This window comes from Myotis brandtii, unplaced genomic scaffold, assembly GCF_000412655.1.
Source record: "Myotis brandtii unplaced genomic scaffold, ASM41265v1 scaffold922, whole genome shotgun sequence".
NCBI classification, from domain to species: Eukaryota; Metazoa; Chordata; class Mammalia; order Chiroptera; family Vespertilionidae; genus Myotis; species Myotis brandtii.
The window spans coordinates 401,726-418,728 of NW_005371799.1; the positions used below are offsets into that span (position 1 = coordinate 401,726).

The window sequence follows — 17,003 nt, forward strand, 5'->3', positions numbered from 1 at the left end:
TCTGAGGCCTCGCTGCTGAAAACATCGATACAGTGTTGCGGTCTGGCTGGCTTTCAGTCCGGCTGGTTTCTGGGGTTTTGTTTAGCTTCTTATTTGCAACATAGTACATAGTTGCTTAGAGTTGCAGCTGAGAGGCCGGTAAGTGAGGCGGGGAATGTTGGAGTTCGCAGTCACTGGAGCAATTAAGCCTCCCTGCTCGCTTCAGTGCATGGCTGCCGGCTGCCATCTTGGCTGACAGTTAATTTGCATAAGGATATGCTGATTAGCCAATGGGAAGGGTAGCGGTCGTACGCTAATTACCATGTTTCTCTTTTATTAGTGTAGATAGATTTCCCCATTCTTCTGAGTGGTATTTGTGACCATCTTATTAATGTCATAATTACATTGGTTTTAAAGATAACCAATTTTAAATAACCTGTTTATATTATTATTACCTATGTAATAGATGATGGTAGGGATTTGAATTCTCAGTTTCAACACTGAGGTCATCTTACACTTAATTTCCTGAACGGGCAAAATGAAAACAATTCACAGGAGTGCCCGGAGAACGGAGAGTCTCTGGGGAGAGGCTCTCTCTCCACTCTGTACCTTCACCCCAGCTGAGACAAGGTGAAGTGGTTGGGGCCAAATATGCAGGGCTCTCCACCTCAGGAGAAGGACCCGGTCAGCAAGGAAAACGCTGACAAATGCATTGTCACCTGAGGTGGCTGCTGGGGATCAGAAGACCGCAGACAGTGTGCAGTCCAGAACTGGCTTGACAATGTGGTGCCACTTTTCAATCTTGAGGGGAAAGGATCTGTTTTTCCCACTCATGACTTGGTAAAGGTTTATTTAAAGAAAACAATGTTAAGACAGTTTTTTCCTTTAATGTTTTGTCTTTGTTAAACAAAGCACACCTGTTTTTAGGACTTAGTCATAGGCATGGGGGGAGTATTTATTCATACTCCTTGTTATATATAGTTTTATCTTCCACCCCTCCCAAACCTACCTCTCTGACTTTCCTCTTACCATCCACTCAAAATGCACTCCAGGTCTAGTCTTTGTTCACTTTATTAGGAAAGTTTCCGACTGCAGTCTAGAGAGAATTTCTTAGGTCTGTTTTGATTTTTTACAGTTCTTTTTAGCAAGTATGCTTCCTGGTATTTAGAATCATCATTGAGCTCATGAGAAACAGTACTTTTCTGCTATTTCTTCTTTATCTGTGAAGATAGAAATGAGCTAATACTCATCAATGACGACTGCATGTTTTGTTCTTTTACACACATAATTAGATTAAATTCTTACAAAACCCAGGGAGAGATGCAGGCCAGGGTCACCCAGGCCTTCTTGAAGCCCAAGTCTATCTGATTCCAAGGTCCATCTTCTCTCTCCCAGACCACACCACCTGTCATTCTGCTTCCAGGTACCACGTGGCCTTTGGGCTCCTGTTTGTCCACAGTAAAGCAGGAATAGCACATGCTCAGGGTAGCCTGTCTAGGTGGTAGTGGGGTGTGAAACAAGATTTGGGATCGGCAAAGACCCAAATCTTTAGCGTTCAGGCTATTTTGCAATAACACTCCTAAAGATAGAAAAGCTCATTGTCTCTAAGTTTATCTCTTTTTCCTCATTCTCTAAGAGAATGGAATGGTTACAGTATATTTTTATTAAATTTATTGGGATGGCACTGCTTAATAAAATTATATAGGTTTTAAGTGTACAATTCTATGATACATCAAGTCAGGTATTTTCACATAATGTTTTAGTTGCTCGTATTGGAACTAAGAGGGAGAGAATACCTATTTAACATGACCTCTGACTAGTCTTGCATCTACCTGATTACTTTCCTATTCAGTCTAAAGTCGATATCTTTTTGTGTAATAAAATCCTTAAAGTGTGAAGAACTTGTCTAATTCTTCTAATAATAAGCACTGTTTAATCCCTTTAGGAAATCACATTCAAATATTTACTTTTATAGGGTTTTAGTTAAATATATTTTTATAGTTCATTGTGTATATGTGCTTTTCTTAAATGCAAATACTATTTTTAAAAATGAAAAGGTTTGGCATATATACATATGAGATTATTATTTATTTATTTCTCAAATAAACTTACGAAAAGTATTTCCTTGCTCAGCTTAAGCTATTCTTTCTTTCTTTTTTTTTTTTTTTGTAATTCCTTTTTAGTATTTGGAATGTTAAGTAAAATTGGGTATATATTTCTTTTATTTTAGGTTTATTACATTTGTGCAAAAGAAATTGAATAACCAAGTCTAATTTGCTCTTTGGGTGATTTGCATACTTTAGGGAGTAAAATGAAAAGACATCCTAATATGTAAAAACCCTGGGTCCCTCACAACAGGAGGCTCAACCAACCAGAAGTCAGTCCTGCAGTCAGCACTGGGTTGCCATGGCAACCCAGCGCTGACTGCTGTGGCTACAGGCAAGGTGACCCAGCACTGACTGCTGAGGGGGCTGCAAATCAGGCCCGGAGAGAGGCCTGAAGAGAGAAGCAGGGTCTGATCTGTAGCCTCTGTGGCAGCTGTTGATCAGCACTTGCCTCTCTCTTTCTCTCCAGCAGCCGCACCTCCATTTCTCTCCAGGCCTCCACCAGCGCTGCTGATCAGCCCCGCCTTTCTGATCAGGCCCTGTTGATAGACCCAGAGATGCTGACTGGCATAGAAACCGACCAATCAGAACCAAATTGGCCAGCAGAGGAGGGCAGTTGGGGTGAGATCAAGCCGCAGGGGAGGGCAGTTAGGGGTGATCAGGCAGGCAGAGGCAGTTAGGGGTGATCAGGCCGGCAGGGGAGGGCAGTTGGGGGTGATCAGGCTGGCAGGGGAGGGCTGTTGGGGGCGAGATCAGGCCAGCAGGGGAGGGCAGTTGGGGGCAAGATCAGGCCGGCAGGGGAGGGCAGTTGGGGGCGGTCAGGCTGGCAGGGGAGGGCAGTTGGGGGCGATCGGGCTGGCAGAAGAGCAGTTAGGTGTTAATCAGGCCATCAGGGGAGTGGTTAGGGGGTGATCAGGCTGGCAGGCAGAAGCAGTTACGGGCAATCGGGCAGGCAGGCAGGCAGGCGAGCAGTTAGGAGCCAGCAGTCCTGGATTGTGAGAGGGATGTCTGACTAAACCGGCAGTCGGACATCCTCCGAGGGGTCCCAGATTGGAGAGGGTGCAGGCTGGGCAAGCCCCCCCCCCCAGTGCACGAATTCTGTGCACTGGGCCTCTAGTTAAGTTATAATATAGAGTAATGTTTGCAAACAGTTCCTAACGTATATGTTAGGGAAATACTGTGTTTTTTCCTTCTTTTAAAGGTGAAAATAAAGATCTTTGTTGCATCATTCTAGTGTTTTAGAAACATTATTAAATGGGTTATTGCAAATTTTATTTCTGTTGAATTTTTTATTGAGGTATAATTGACATAACATTAGTGTCAGGTGTACAACATAATGATTTGCTACTTGTATAAATTACAAAATGATCACCTCAGTAAGCATAGTTAACATCTGTCAACCATGCATAGTTACAACTTTTTTTTCTTGTGTTAAGGACTTTTAAGATCTACTCTCTTAGCAACTTTCAGCTATGCAATACAGTGTTATTAAATACTGCAATACAGTGTTATTAAATACAAATATGTGCATGAGGGGAGTCCCTCGACCTGGCCGGCGATTGGGGCCGTCTCGCCCAGTCCCGATCGGGGCCAGCCGGCCAGGGGGAGGGACCACGGGAGGTTGGCTGTGGGAGCGCACTGACCACCAGGGGACAGCTCTGGCAGTCGGACATCCCCCAAGAGGTCCCAGATTGGAGAGGGTGCAGGCTGAGCTGAGGGGATTTCCACACCCCCCCCATGTGCACGAATTTCATGCACCGGGCCTCTAGTTGTAAATAATGCTGCAGTGTACATGGGTGCATATATCTTTTCAAATTAGTATTTTGGACTTCTTTGGATAAATACCCAGAAGTGGAATTGCTGTGTCATAAGGTAGTTCTATTTTAATTTTTTGAGGAACCTCCATACTGTTTCACATAGTGGCCTCCATACTGCAGTTCCACCAACATTGCACAAGGGTTCCCTTTTCTCTACATCCTTGTCAACATTTGTTTGTTGATTTATTGATGGTAGACATTCTGATAGGTGTGAGGTGATACCTCATTGTAGTTTTAATTTGCATCTCTCTGATGATTAGTGATGTTGAGCATTTTTGCATATGTCTATTGGCCATCTGTATGTCCACTTTGGATCAGTGTATATTCAGGTCCTCTGCCTATGTTTTAATCAGATTGTTTTTTTGGTGTTATATTGTATGAGTTTTTTATAAATTTTTTTATATTAGTCCCTTATCAGATATATAATTGATGAATATCTTATCTTAATTGGTAGGTTGTTTTTTAAATTTTGTTGATAGTTTCCTTTGCTGTGCAAAATCTTTTTAGTTTGATGCAGTAACATTTGTTTATTTTGGAGTAGTGGTAGTTTCTTTGTTTGAGGAGATATATCAGAAAAAAATATTACTAACAGCAATGTCAGAGTTTACTGTCTATGTTTTCTTTAGAAGTTCTATGGTTTCATGTCTTACATTTAAGTCTTTAATCCATTTTGAGTTTTTCCTTGTAGATGGTGGAAGAGGTACTGTAATTTCATCTTTTGGCGTTTATCCAGTTTACCCAACTCAATCTATTGAAATAAACTGTCTTAACCCCATTGTATGTTCTTGCCTCCTTTGTTATATCTCAATTGACCATATAGGTGTAAATTTATTTCTGGGCTCTCTATTTTGTTCCATTGATCTCTATTATTTAATGATCTCTAGGTCTGTTTTATGCCAGTACCATACTGTTTTCATTACTATAGCCTTGTAGTATAGTCTGATATCAGGTAGAATGATACCTCAAAATTAGTCTTTCTCAAGATTGCTGTGGCTTTTTTTGTTGTAGTTTCTTATAAATTTTATAATTATTTTATTTCTGTAAACAATGCCATTTGTATTTTGATAGGGATTGCATTGAATCTATAGGTTGTGTTGGATGGTTTGGAAATGTTAATGATGTTCATTCTTTCTGTCTGTGGTACTTCTATTTATTTGTATCTCTTTAGTTTGTTTCTTCAATGTCTTATACTTTTCTGAGTACTTGTCTTTTACCTCTTTGTTCAAATTTATTCCTACGTTAGTTTTTTTTATGCAATTGTAAATGGGATTGTTTTCTTAATTTCTCTTTCTGATAGTTTGTTATTGGTGTATAAAAATGCAACTGATTTCTGCATATTAATTTTGTATCCTGCTGCTTTACCTAATTCATTTATCAGTTCTAATAGTGTTTGGGTGAAATTTTTAGATTCTCTATATATAGTATTATGTCATGTGCAAATAATGACAATTTTAGTTCTCTTCATTTGTTAAAATCTTTGAGTTGTTTCATCAATGTTTTTTAGTTTCAGAATACAAGTCATGTGCATGTTGTGTTAGATTTATATCAAAAGTCTTTTGGTTTTTTGCAATTATAAATTATTTAGATTTTTAGTTTTGGTGTCCACATGTTCATTGATAGTATATAGAAACACAAATTAGTTTTGTGTTATGCTATGATCTTGCTGAACTCACTTATTAGTTTTAGGAATTATTTTATTGATTACTTGAATTTTCTATGTGAGCAGTTGTAACCTGCTGATATTCTATTTAGTTGTTCTGTTAAATAATGAGAAAGGGGTGTTCTAGTCTCCCACTTTAATTAGGGTTTGCTGATTTTTCCTTCTAGTTTCATTAGTTTTTGCTTCATGTTTTCTGGATCTGTGGTGTTTGGTGCACACACATTTAAGATTGCTATGTCTTCTTGGTGGACTGACCCTTTCATCATTATTTAATATCCCTCTCTGTCTCTGATAATTCTTTTTGCTCTTAAGCCTGCTTCATGTGGTAATAGTATTCCTTCCCCATTATATTTGTATTAGTGTTAAATGATACATTTTTTCCATCCTTTTAGTTTCATCCTATATTCTTTTTTTTTTTTTTTTTTTTTTTTTTTAGAGAGAGAGAGAGAGAGAGAAACATCGATTTGTGGTCCCACCTATTTATGCATTCATTGGTTGATTCTTGTATGTGCCCTGACTGGGGATTGAACCTGCAACCTTGGTGTATCAGAATGACACTCTAATCAACTAAGCTACCCAACCAGGGCTGATAATATATATTTTAATTGGTTTAATTAAACCATTACAATTAATGCAATTATTGATATATTAGGACTAAATCTACCTTTTTATTTTTTGTTTTCTCTGTCTTATTCTCTCTCTGTTTGTTCCTTTCTCTGCTTTCCTTTTCCTGGCTTCATGTGGGTTACTTAAACATTATTTAGAATGTTGTTTTAATTTTTTTATGTTTTTGTACATATCTCTTTTTATAGCTATTTTATTGGTTGCTCTAGTCATTACATTTTATATATATACTTATCACAGTCTACTGGGTCAACAATTTGCCATTCTGTGTGATGTGTAGAAATCTTATTTCTTATATCCCTATATTGTCCTCATTTATATTATCATTGTCTTAATATTTCCTGTGCATATATTTAGAACCATTTCAGACAGTGTTATGATTTTGCTTCAAATCCAAATCAATTTTCGAAAACAACAGGAGTAGAAAAGCCTGTTATACTTCCTATATTTTCCCACTTATATTTCTTTGCACAGATCTGGAGGTTCTGCTCATTATTTTTTCAGTCTATATTTTCTTTGTTGTTCATATTGGTTAAAGTCTATTATTTTATCTAAAGTTTACTTATTCTTTTCTCTGGTCCCTCCATCTGCTGTTGAACCCATTTATTGAGGGGTTTTTTAATTATTGTATTTCTTAGTTTTGAAATTTCATTAAAAATATTTCTTTGCCAAGACTGTATATTTGTTTGCAGAGACTTTCTATTTTTGTCTTGTTTGCATTTATAAGTGTTCATTGAAGCATGCTTATAATGACTGCCTTAATATCTTTGTCAGATAATTCTAACATCTGATTTATCTCAGCATTATCATTTAGTAATTGCCTTTTTTTTTATTCGAGGTGAAATTTTTTCCCCCCTGGTTTTAGTATAACAAGTGACTTTTTATGGCAATCTGTCCATTTGGGGTATTTGACGTCTGGACCTTATTTAAATCTATGTATGTGGCTTTGTCTGGTACTGCTCTGAGACAAGAAGTGGGGGCTGCTTATTACTGCCAGGTGGAAGTCAAAGTTCAGATTCCCACTTGACCTCCATTGGTACCTGAAGGGGAAAGGACTCCTGTTACTGCTGGGCAGCATGAGTTCCATCTTCCTGCTAGGCTTCCACTGACGTCAACCTGGCTGGGAGGGAGCTTTGTTACTGCTCCCAACTGGCTTCCACTGATAACACTGGAAAAGGTTGGAGGGTAGAAGGTGGCCTCAGTAGTGCAGGGCAGTGGTTGAAGTCCTAACATTCTGCCAGGCCTGTTTTGACTCAGTGCCCGGCGGGTGAGGAGGAATACTAATGTCAGGTGGGGGTGGAAGTCCAGGTGGTCTCCACTGTTACAGTGTGTATGTGGGGAAACTCTTTACAAGCCTGCAGGGATGAAAGCCCCTATCCCGCCTTCTCACACCACCACCTGGGGCTATGGAGACTCCTATCACTGATGAGGGTCGAAGTCTGGGTTCCACTGACCCTTTGCTGGTGTGTGTGAAGGTGGGTAACAGTTTTTCTGTGATGTTTGCCTAGAGGAGAGCAGTTGTTTTTTGAAAGCTTTCTGTCTCACTAGGCCGCTCCTTCCCTAGTCCTTTGGTTGAAGAGATTAAGCCTTTGTGGAGGCTTTTCCTGTCCCTATTACTGTTTTCCAATTTTCAGGTTCCTCGGTTCCAAGTCTGGAATATAAGACAAAAAGAAAACCCAGGAACTTTTTGTCCTCCTTCTCTCCACCTTTCAGTGTCTTCTTATATTTATTTATGTCTAATGTCAGGTATTTTAGTTGTACTTAATGAGAGAAATAGGAGAACATAGTCCATCTTCCCAGAAGTGGAAGTCATAATTCTTTCCGAATGTTAAGCAGCACTGTGTTTTGAGGCATAAGTGTTAGGGTCTTCTCAAATCAGATGTCTGAAAGGAACCAGGAGAATGTCTCTTATGTTCCCGGACTTCTCTACGTACATATGAGGCATGTCTGTGACTGTGGTCCATTTGGGTGCATTCCTTTGATATTTGATGTCAAGTTACCGTATTTTTCCATGTATAAGATGCTATTTTTTTTCTAAAATCGTTAGACTGCAGTCAGCCCAGGAGGGAGCTGTGAGGGTGCTTAGCTGCCCATACCTTGTCAAACAGGCTTCCTCCAATCACGAGCCTTATTGTTACTGACGTCAGCTGATGCTGTAATTGGAGGTGGAGGTGGAGAGTGCGCAGATGCAACAGGGACTGGGGTGTTCTGAGCCCATAAAGATGTTAAAAAATAAAAAGATAAATACCAGTAAGCAATTGTCTTACTCTGCAAAATTCAAACTGAATGAAATCAGCTATGCAAACGAGCATGGAAATAGAGCTGCAGAGAGACAATTTGGACCTCCTCCCACTGAGTATATGATCAGAGAGTGGAGAAAACAGAAAGAACAACTCCTTAAGATGCCAAAAAAGAAGAAGGCCTTAAGAGGAAAACCAGGAATATGTTTAAAATATTGATTTCCTTTTTTTAAAATATATTTTTATTTATTTCAGAGAGGAAGTGAGAGGGGGAGAGAGAGAGAAACATCAATGATGAGAGAGAATCATTGATTGGCTGCCTCCTGCATGGTCCCTACTGGGGATCCAGCCTACAACCTGGGCATGTGCCCTTGACCAGAATCAAACCCAGGACCCTTCGGTCCACAGGCCAATGCTCTATCCACTAAGCCAAACTGGCTAGGGCAAAAATATTGATTTCTTAATTTTGGGTTGGAAACGGGGGTTGGGGGTGGGGAGCATCTTATACACAGAAAAATACAGTATTTGAAAGATTAGACCTGTCAGAATGTATGAAGGTGTTATTTGTAAATAGCATTTATTATTTATTTTTAATGTTTAAATTTTTTTTGTTGAAAGTATTACACCTGCCCCCTCCCAAGGCCTTCACCACACTATTGTCTGTCTCTGGGTTATTCAAATTTGCATGTATGTTCTTTGGTTAAGAGATTAATAGCATTTATTTTAATGGCTAATTCTTTGAGCTTGTTGATAGTCTTTGCTCACTCCCTGCATTTCTCCCTGAGGAATCCTAAGGCCATCTTCTACCAGAGTAGGAGGATCTGAGAGAAGCCCAGGCACTAGCCCCTCTCCTGACAAGAACTTTCACTGGAAAAGTAAAAGTAGACCCACTGACAGTCACTCTTGAGTATGTGAGGGCAGCTTTTATCTGTAGAAGCAGGCAAGTCATTGTTCTTTGTGTTCCTGATTTGCAAGAACATAAGGAGAATCCAGGTTTGCAAATAAACTGTTGTATTTTTTCCCCTTTCCAGGCAAAAGCTTATTATCCCAAATGGAAGTTGCCCTGTTATTCTGAATACTTATTTCTGTAAGAAAGTTGTTGCCAAAGAAGATTCAAGAACAACACATGAAGTGCGCTTTGGGGACACACCCCTTCCAAGAAGAAACATCACCTTATCCCAGATGTTTAGATTTAAGAGTCTAACAAATAATTCACCTGAAAGCCAGGTAACTCTCTTTGGCTTGGACGTTTTATGCTTTGTAATAATATTTGAAAGGATTATAAGGGAAGATGTTTACTTTTGGTCTTACTTCAAATATTCAGCTAATATATATATATATGCTAGAACATCTTGTATTATTGCTATGCCTAAAGAAATTATAGTTCAGTTCAGTATTTAGTTGTGATATTTTATAGTATTTTATGTAATTTTAATATTTATTCTAATTTATTAATATACTAAAGGCCCAATGCACGAAATTTGTGCACAGGTAGGGTCCCTAGGCCTGGCCAGCTATCGGGGCCGATGGGGCCTTCCTTTGCCTGCTGCCCGCCGGGGCCTTCCTTCGTTCCGCACCGCCCCCTGGTGGTCAGCACACATCATAGCGAGCGATCAAACTCCCAGTCTCTTGGTCGAACTCCTGAGGGGACATTTTGCCTTTTATATATATAGATATGAGTGTTGATTTCTTTCTGTTCTCATTTTATAATTACCTAAGATTTTTGTTTAAGCCCTCTTTTCTTATTAAAATGCATTTTTCTTTTTCACAATATCTGTATCACTTGGGATAAAAAGAGCTGCATAAACTTGAGATTATAAACTAGAGATTGTTTTTGGCATTTTATTGGCCCTGAGCCATGATCATCTGCCAAGATAAGTTTAGGGAACCACCAACCTTCCCTTGCTGTAGGCATGAAGTGCACTCCTGGGACCCCTCCAAGCTCTGTGGCTCCCAGTGCACCTGCCTCAGGTCGCCATGTTACTTGATTCAGCACTGAATGGAATGCTGGGAGTGACAGACAGCATGAGGGAATATAAGAAATAGAAAAGCAGACAGATTTTCACCCTGTTTTGTATAAGTGCAATCAAGCAGAATCTCCCTTGGCTCGGTTGGAGCATCCTCCCATACACCAAAAGGTGGCAGGTTCGATTCCGGTCAGGGCACATGCAGGAGGCAACTAATTGGTGTTTCTTAATATCTTTCTCTTTCTCTCTTCCTCTATCTAAAATCAATTTTTTTAAAAATATAGGTGATAAACTTTTTAAAAAATGAGTGTTTGGAGGGAATTATGTGAAAAAGAGAACTCTCTGATCAATTTAAAATATGGCTCAAAGTGTATTACTGCTTCAACTTCATGAAGTATGTTTTCAGCAACAGCGATAATGAAGCTGTAGTATAGCCTAGTGGTTAAGAGTATGGACTTTGGAGCCAGGTGTTCTGGTTCAGTCCTGCCTCGGCCACTTTCTTCTAGGTAACCTTGGGCGTTTTTCCTTTAGTGTCTGCATTTACATCATGGGATTACCTAAGAATGTCATTATCTGTTAGTGTGCACCATCATGAGTCAGAATGAAATCTTCCCTTGCGTGTCTTGGCCAGGTTCTGTGCAGTCTCCCCACCCTGAGGACAGACTGGACCCACAGGCCCTGCTCATCTCAAGCGCCCCTGAGCGACTCGCTCCTGGACACAGTAGAAAGCCAAGGAGCTGCCACGTGGTCGGGAGTTGGAGTCCCAGTGGTGGTGCAGAGAGTTTACTTTCTTCCCTGCAGGTGTCAGCAGGGAGGCGGCTCCGCGGCTCCACCCAGCTCAGACGCACCAAGCTTCCGGTGAGTGACAACTCAGGCATGGGGGTACCTAGAGTTACTTAGAGAAAGGAGAGGTCTTTCAGGAGCAGTTTCTTGGCTACACTCACCATATAAATGGGTTGTTTTTCTTTGTTTGTTTTCTTGCATCAACATTTGGGACCAGGGTATGACAAAGGATTCTGTCTATTTATTTATATAAAAAGTCCTACTAAAATAATTTAATTTATACCATTTACTTTTACCTTTAATGAGTCATGTTATTGCAAGTAATACAAATACAAGCTATACTAGAATTGTTGTAGAAAAGCCAAGATGTGGTTACCCTTGCCCTAGGCCTAGCCTGTTTGGCTGAGTGGGTAGAGTGCTGGCCTGCGGACTGAAGGGTCCCAGGTAAAAAGATGTGGTTACCCTACCTAAAAAGACTGCGCACTGTATTGTCTATCAAATTGTACATCTCTTAAAAACCTGGGTGAATGACAGTTAGTAGATCTGTAATCTAGCCTTTCAGAGACACTGTTTTAATCCACACAGCGCTACTTACCAGAGCTTTCTGCAATGATGTAAAAGTGGTGTATCTGCGCTACCCAGTGAGGTAGCCACTGACTGCATGCGGTTATTGAGCACTTGGCTAGTGGGCCTGGGGAACTCAATTTTAAATTTTACTTAATTTTAATTAACTTATTTTAAGTAGTTCCATGTGTTTAGTGGCCACCTTTGTTGGACAGTGCTGCTAGATGAATACATACATAAACAAGGCCAAACGTGATTCAGAATCACTTTTGCTCATATGAACAGAGAGAAGGATATCTTCTTCTCAGATGTAGGCTCTTCCTGGCTTTACATTTTTTTAAATTGCTATAGACACATTGTTGACTGAAGAGTTTATTTCTTTATGTGTGATTCCTGGCATAACCTTTGAGGTTGTCTTTCTTCCTATGGTAAGCTGCCCTTGGAGCAGTAATATGGATTTACAACAGAAGAGAACTTAAAAGTATAGATACCAGTTCATCATCATTTTTTCTATCTACTCTTAATAAGAAAACATATTATAGAAATAATAATCATTCTATTTTAATGGTGCCTTCTGATGCTATTCAAAAGGAGCATCAAGGAACACTTCTGTATTAATTATGAATTCTCTTCAAGTGTATGGCCCTTGATTTGAAAGTACTATGAATTTCAAAATGTCTCCTTTAGGTGTGGACTTAGAGAATATTTCTTTTGGATTATAGAAAAAAAATTATTTATTTGTGTGAAATACATAAACATTCTATCAGTTTTAAGGTTTTTACTATGACTTGTACTATAGACCAGTCTTGTATTCTTTGACTTAATTCTGTGGTCAATCCAAATAGAATTATCTGAGATAGTTAAGATTAGACACAGGTTTCGTTTTGCTTTGCTTTTTATGGCACATACCCAGTGTTAGGTTTCGGAGAAGGTAATACTGAGCAAGCTAGGCAGTTAGGACCTCGGTAAAGCTTTCCCAGACCAGCACCAAACCACATACTTTGAGGAGATGGGGACAGCAGGGACTGAGTCACAATGATGAGAAGACAAGATAAAACTGACAGTAAGGTTGCTTCCTTGTGAGCAATCACCAACAGCATGCACCTCGTAGGTTGTGTCCCTGCAGCTCCTTCGGTAGTACTTGTTTTACGTGTTGAGCAAGTTGGAAGCTAGAGTGTGACGAATTGCTGTCAGTGGTCCAGAACATGGATTTTTTTGGATTTGTACCTTAGAACACACACTGGGACATGGGATGTGACTGTGCTTGTGGAAGACTGAAAGAAGGCCAGGCATAAACCTTAAAAAACAAGAAGACAGTTATTTAGATGGAATGAAACGCTTTTTGCATGGTATGTTTCTTGTAGTGCACATGCGGTTGTATAATGCTGAGGTGAGAGTCCCATTTTACAGCTGAGGAAACTGAGCCTCAGAGAGGTTCCTATTTACTGACAATTATATTGGTGGACAAAAAACAAACAAACATAATGAACTATAGAATCCCAAATGACAGGGTTGTAGAGAATGTTGATGCCAAAAAGGGAGAAAATTGAGTTAAAACCAAGCTGTGCTTAGATCGAGGCTGACTCAGAAATCAAGTCAACCTGGGGCAGCAGGAGTGCAAGTGCCCAGCCATGGGGAGAATCACATGGACTGTGCGGGGAAAATGAGCTTTTGGACAGAAGGCCATAGCATTTGACCATGGGTTTGAGGACAAGGCATCTGAGATATTTTTTGAGTACAAACAGTCCTATTGTGTAACTGATAGCTAATATTTTCTGGCTTCATTTGCTACTATAATGATCAGACTCTCCAGTTTACAAATCAAATTAATATTGAAGGAAAATTATACTTAACCCTCTACTAATTCTTTGCTAATCTATACTAATAAAAGCATGATATGCTAATTAGACCGGACAGCCAAACAACATCCCGGACGTCCTTCCGGACTAAGCTGCGGTGGCAGGGGCCGAGGCAGAGGCAGTTAGGGGCAATCAGGCAGGCAGGGAAGCAGTTAGGGGCATGAGGCAGGCAGAGGCAGTTAGTGGCGATTGGGCAGTCAGAGGTGGTTAGGGGTGATGGGGCAGGCAGGGGAGCATTTAGGGGCATCTGGCAGGCAAAGGCGGTTAGGGGTGATCAGGCAGTCAGGGGAGCAGTTAGGGGCATCAGGCAGGCAGGCAGAGTGGTTAGGGGAGATCAGGCAGGCAGGCGAGTGGTTAGGAGCCAGTGGTCCCAGATGAGAGGGATGTCCCCCCCCCCCCCGGGGGCCCCCCCCCCCCCCCCCCACATGAATTTCATGCACCAGGCCTCTAGAGTGTATATAAAGAAAACATTAAATTATCTGCCTTTGAGAATTATTTAACAATGTTTTCTAATGTAGACTTTTTTTATGCATACGCATGTACCATGTATATAAGAGAAAACGTTATTAAAAGTCTTAGGTATATACCTTGGAAGATCCTTTTATTTTCTGCTTGCAATTTCTACCCATAACTTCTTGATCATAGATAAATTTGAGTGACACTCTGTGTAACACATTTGTGTTAAGCTTGCTAGAGGCACAAGTACAACAGACATGGAGACATTTCAGCGTGACCCCTTACCACCGAAAACAGCTCTAAGTCTGCTCTCTTGTCATAATCTTCTGTACCCTAAAGATCTTTCTATCAGTGAACTGAAAGACAACTTTGATAACTATATGTTTTCTACAAAATATCAGAAATTACCATGTCAGAAGAAATTTAGGTCTGTGAAAACCAAAACAACTCTGCGTTATGGTATATACTTTTTGCCACACTAATTCTCCCTTCCCTGCTCAACCAGGTCAGATGATTCCCTGTGAAATGCTAGGATGAGTTTTATTATAACTACTTAGCATCTTGACTGTAGGAATCAATCTCGATCTGTTCCCAGTGCTTTAGCAATATCACTTTTCTGAGATCAGTGAGGGCTTATCTTCTGATGGCAGACAGCACAACGTTTGCCACCTTTGAAATGAAAGGAAACTTATTTCAAGCCAGCTGGTCCCGAACACAGTCAGATAAATTCAGTCAAAAGGCTCATGTCCTCTGAGCTGTGAAACATTAGCAAACATATACTTTAGATTTCAGAAACATAATATGTGAGAGTCTTCTGTCCATGTTCTTGGCGACTTCTTTTAACTCATGCTGTTAAAACATTTCTACCAGGTTTCTCAATGTGTTATGTCAGAGTAACCAACAATAATTTAAGTTTTATAAATCACTAAAATCAAAGGTAGTAAAAAACCAATCCAGAAGCACTCCGTAATCATTAAGCTAGGGGGTCAGGTTTAGAGCCCCAAAACACCTTTATCTAGATCCACTGCATGTTGATTGAATATTAAATAAATGCGTGACTAATAAAACCATAGGCTTTTTTTTTTTTTTTTTTTTTTTTTAGCAGAGAAGGGAACTTAGATCTTGGAGATAATCTATAGTGGAGGAATCTGAGGTAAAGAAAAAGTACATGTCTTAGTGAGTCCCTACCTCATTGGTATAGTAGAATCTAGACCAGTGGTATTCAACCTTTTTCATCTCATGGCACACATAAACTAAATTACTAAAATTCTACAACACACCAAAAAATATATTTTTTGCCAGTCTGACAAAAAACAAAAAATAGATGTGATTTTGATTCATTCACACCAGACAGCTCTTGTGCTGGCTGTTGTCATTGTTTTATTTGACAATCTAAGGGGAGAGAGGTCAGTGCCCCTGACTAAATAGGTATTGCATGCTTTAAAAATTCTTGCGGCTCACCAGTGTGTCTCTTGCAGCCCACCAGTTGAAAATTGCTGATCTAAACAAGATTACTTTGCTCCCAGTCCTTGGGAATTGCCATTAAACACTGCTTTCCTTTCTCCCTTTCTGGAACATTCACTTCCTTTGTCCTTGAGACATTTAACTTAGAGACAAATATAATTTAACTTTATCCCTTAGAGATGCGTGATCTTTATTGCACGTCACTGCAGAAATGTTTTCAATGAGGACACAGAGCTTGCTCAGTGCCCGTGCATTTGGACAGAAAGCCAGAAGGACAGAACCTTCTAGCGTAGCAGTTTAATCGAAATTCGTTGAGCTGAACTCAGGAAGCACATTTTCCTTTTTCTGTACCTTGAAGTTTTAGTCTCTGTTTTAATCTTTTGACCCTTCCTTTAGTCTCTTGTCTTATATTTCTTCCTCTTTTTCACTAAGAAAAAGTATCCCCCGTTTTCCTGGACCATGTTCTGGTTCTGCAGTGGTTAACAAGACCAGGCATTATCCTCGCCACCCAGGGAGTCCCATACAAAAAATTAAAAACAGATAATGTTTATGATTATAAGTTGTAATAAATGCTCTAATAAGAAAAAGTAGAACACCATGAGAAAGACCAGTGGAAAAGGGACAGAATTTAGTTGGGAGGATTCAAGGACAGGTGTTCTGAGGCAGTATTATTTAAAATGACACTTACATATAAGTAGATGTTAGGTAGAAAGAGAACTTCATGCAGAAGAGAGAATACCTCCATGACTTCCTAGGCAGGAGGGAGAAGGCATGTGGCCAGGTGCACAGCCAGCAGGCGAGCCCAGAGAGGCAGGCCAGCCACAGCGGGCGGGCACTGTAGTGTTTGCCATGGCTGCTCACCGACCCAAAATAAGGCTTACCTGTTTGAAAGGCAGCTTAAACAGTTGGATGGAAAATGGTTAGGGAAGATGGGGAACATGGAGCAGAGTCCCAATGGAAGCAGAGACACATTAATAGGCAGAGACCCGTCTCATGTGGCAGCACTGGGAAATACAGCTGGGGCTGTTGCATGTGAGATTCCTAAGAGACATCCAAGAACAGATGTCAGATGAAAAAGCTGGATACACAAATCTCACATTCAGAGGATTTTGAGTTGGAGATAAATATTTGGGGGTTTTCTGCCTGCAACTGGTCAGTGTGCATATTTGTATGTGCATTTATTTGAGTAGGTTGTATTTGTCCATGGTACTAAGCTCCAAAGGCAGTGGCTCTCAACCTTCCTAATGCCACGACCCTTTAATATAGTTCCTCATGTTGTGGTGACCCCCAACCATAAAATTATTTTCGTTGCTACTTCATAACTATAATTTTGCTACTGTTATGAATCGTAATGTAAATATCTGATATGCAGGATGTATTTTCATTGTTACAAATTGAACATAATTAAAGCATAGTGATTAATCACAAAAACAATATGTAATTATATATGTGTTTTCCGATGGTCTTAGGCGACCCCTGTGAAAG

At 40.0% G+C, this 17,003-nt stretch overlaps 1 protein-coding gene across 1 annotated transcript in view; it reads left to right on the forward strand.

Moving 5' to 3' along the window:
• SPIDR (scaffolding protein involved in DNA repair) overlaps positions 1-17,003 on the forward strand; it is a 273,808-nt gene that overhangs the window by 173,265 nt on the left and 83,540 nt on the right. The window contains exons 9-10 of the mRNA XM_014532904.1: positions 9,457-9,652; positions 11,024-11,250. Coding sequence (XP_014388390.1) covers positions 9,457-9,652; positions 11,024-11,250 — 423 coding nt within the window. The remainder of the gene's footprint in view (positions 1-9,456; positions 9,653-11,023; positions 11,251-17,003) is intronic.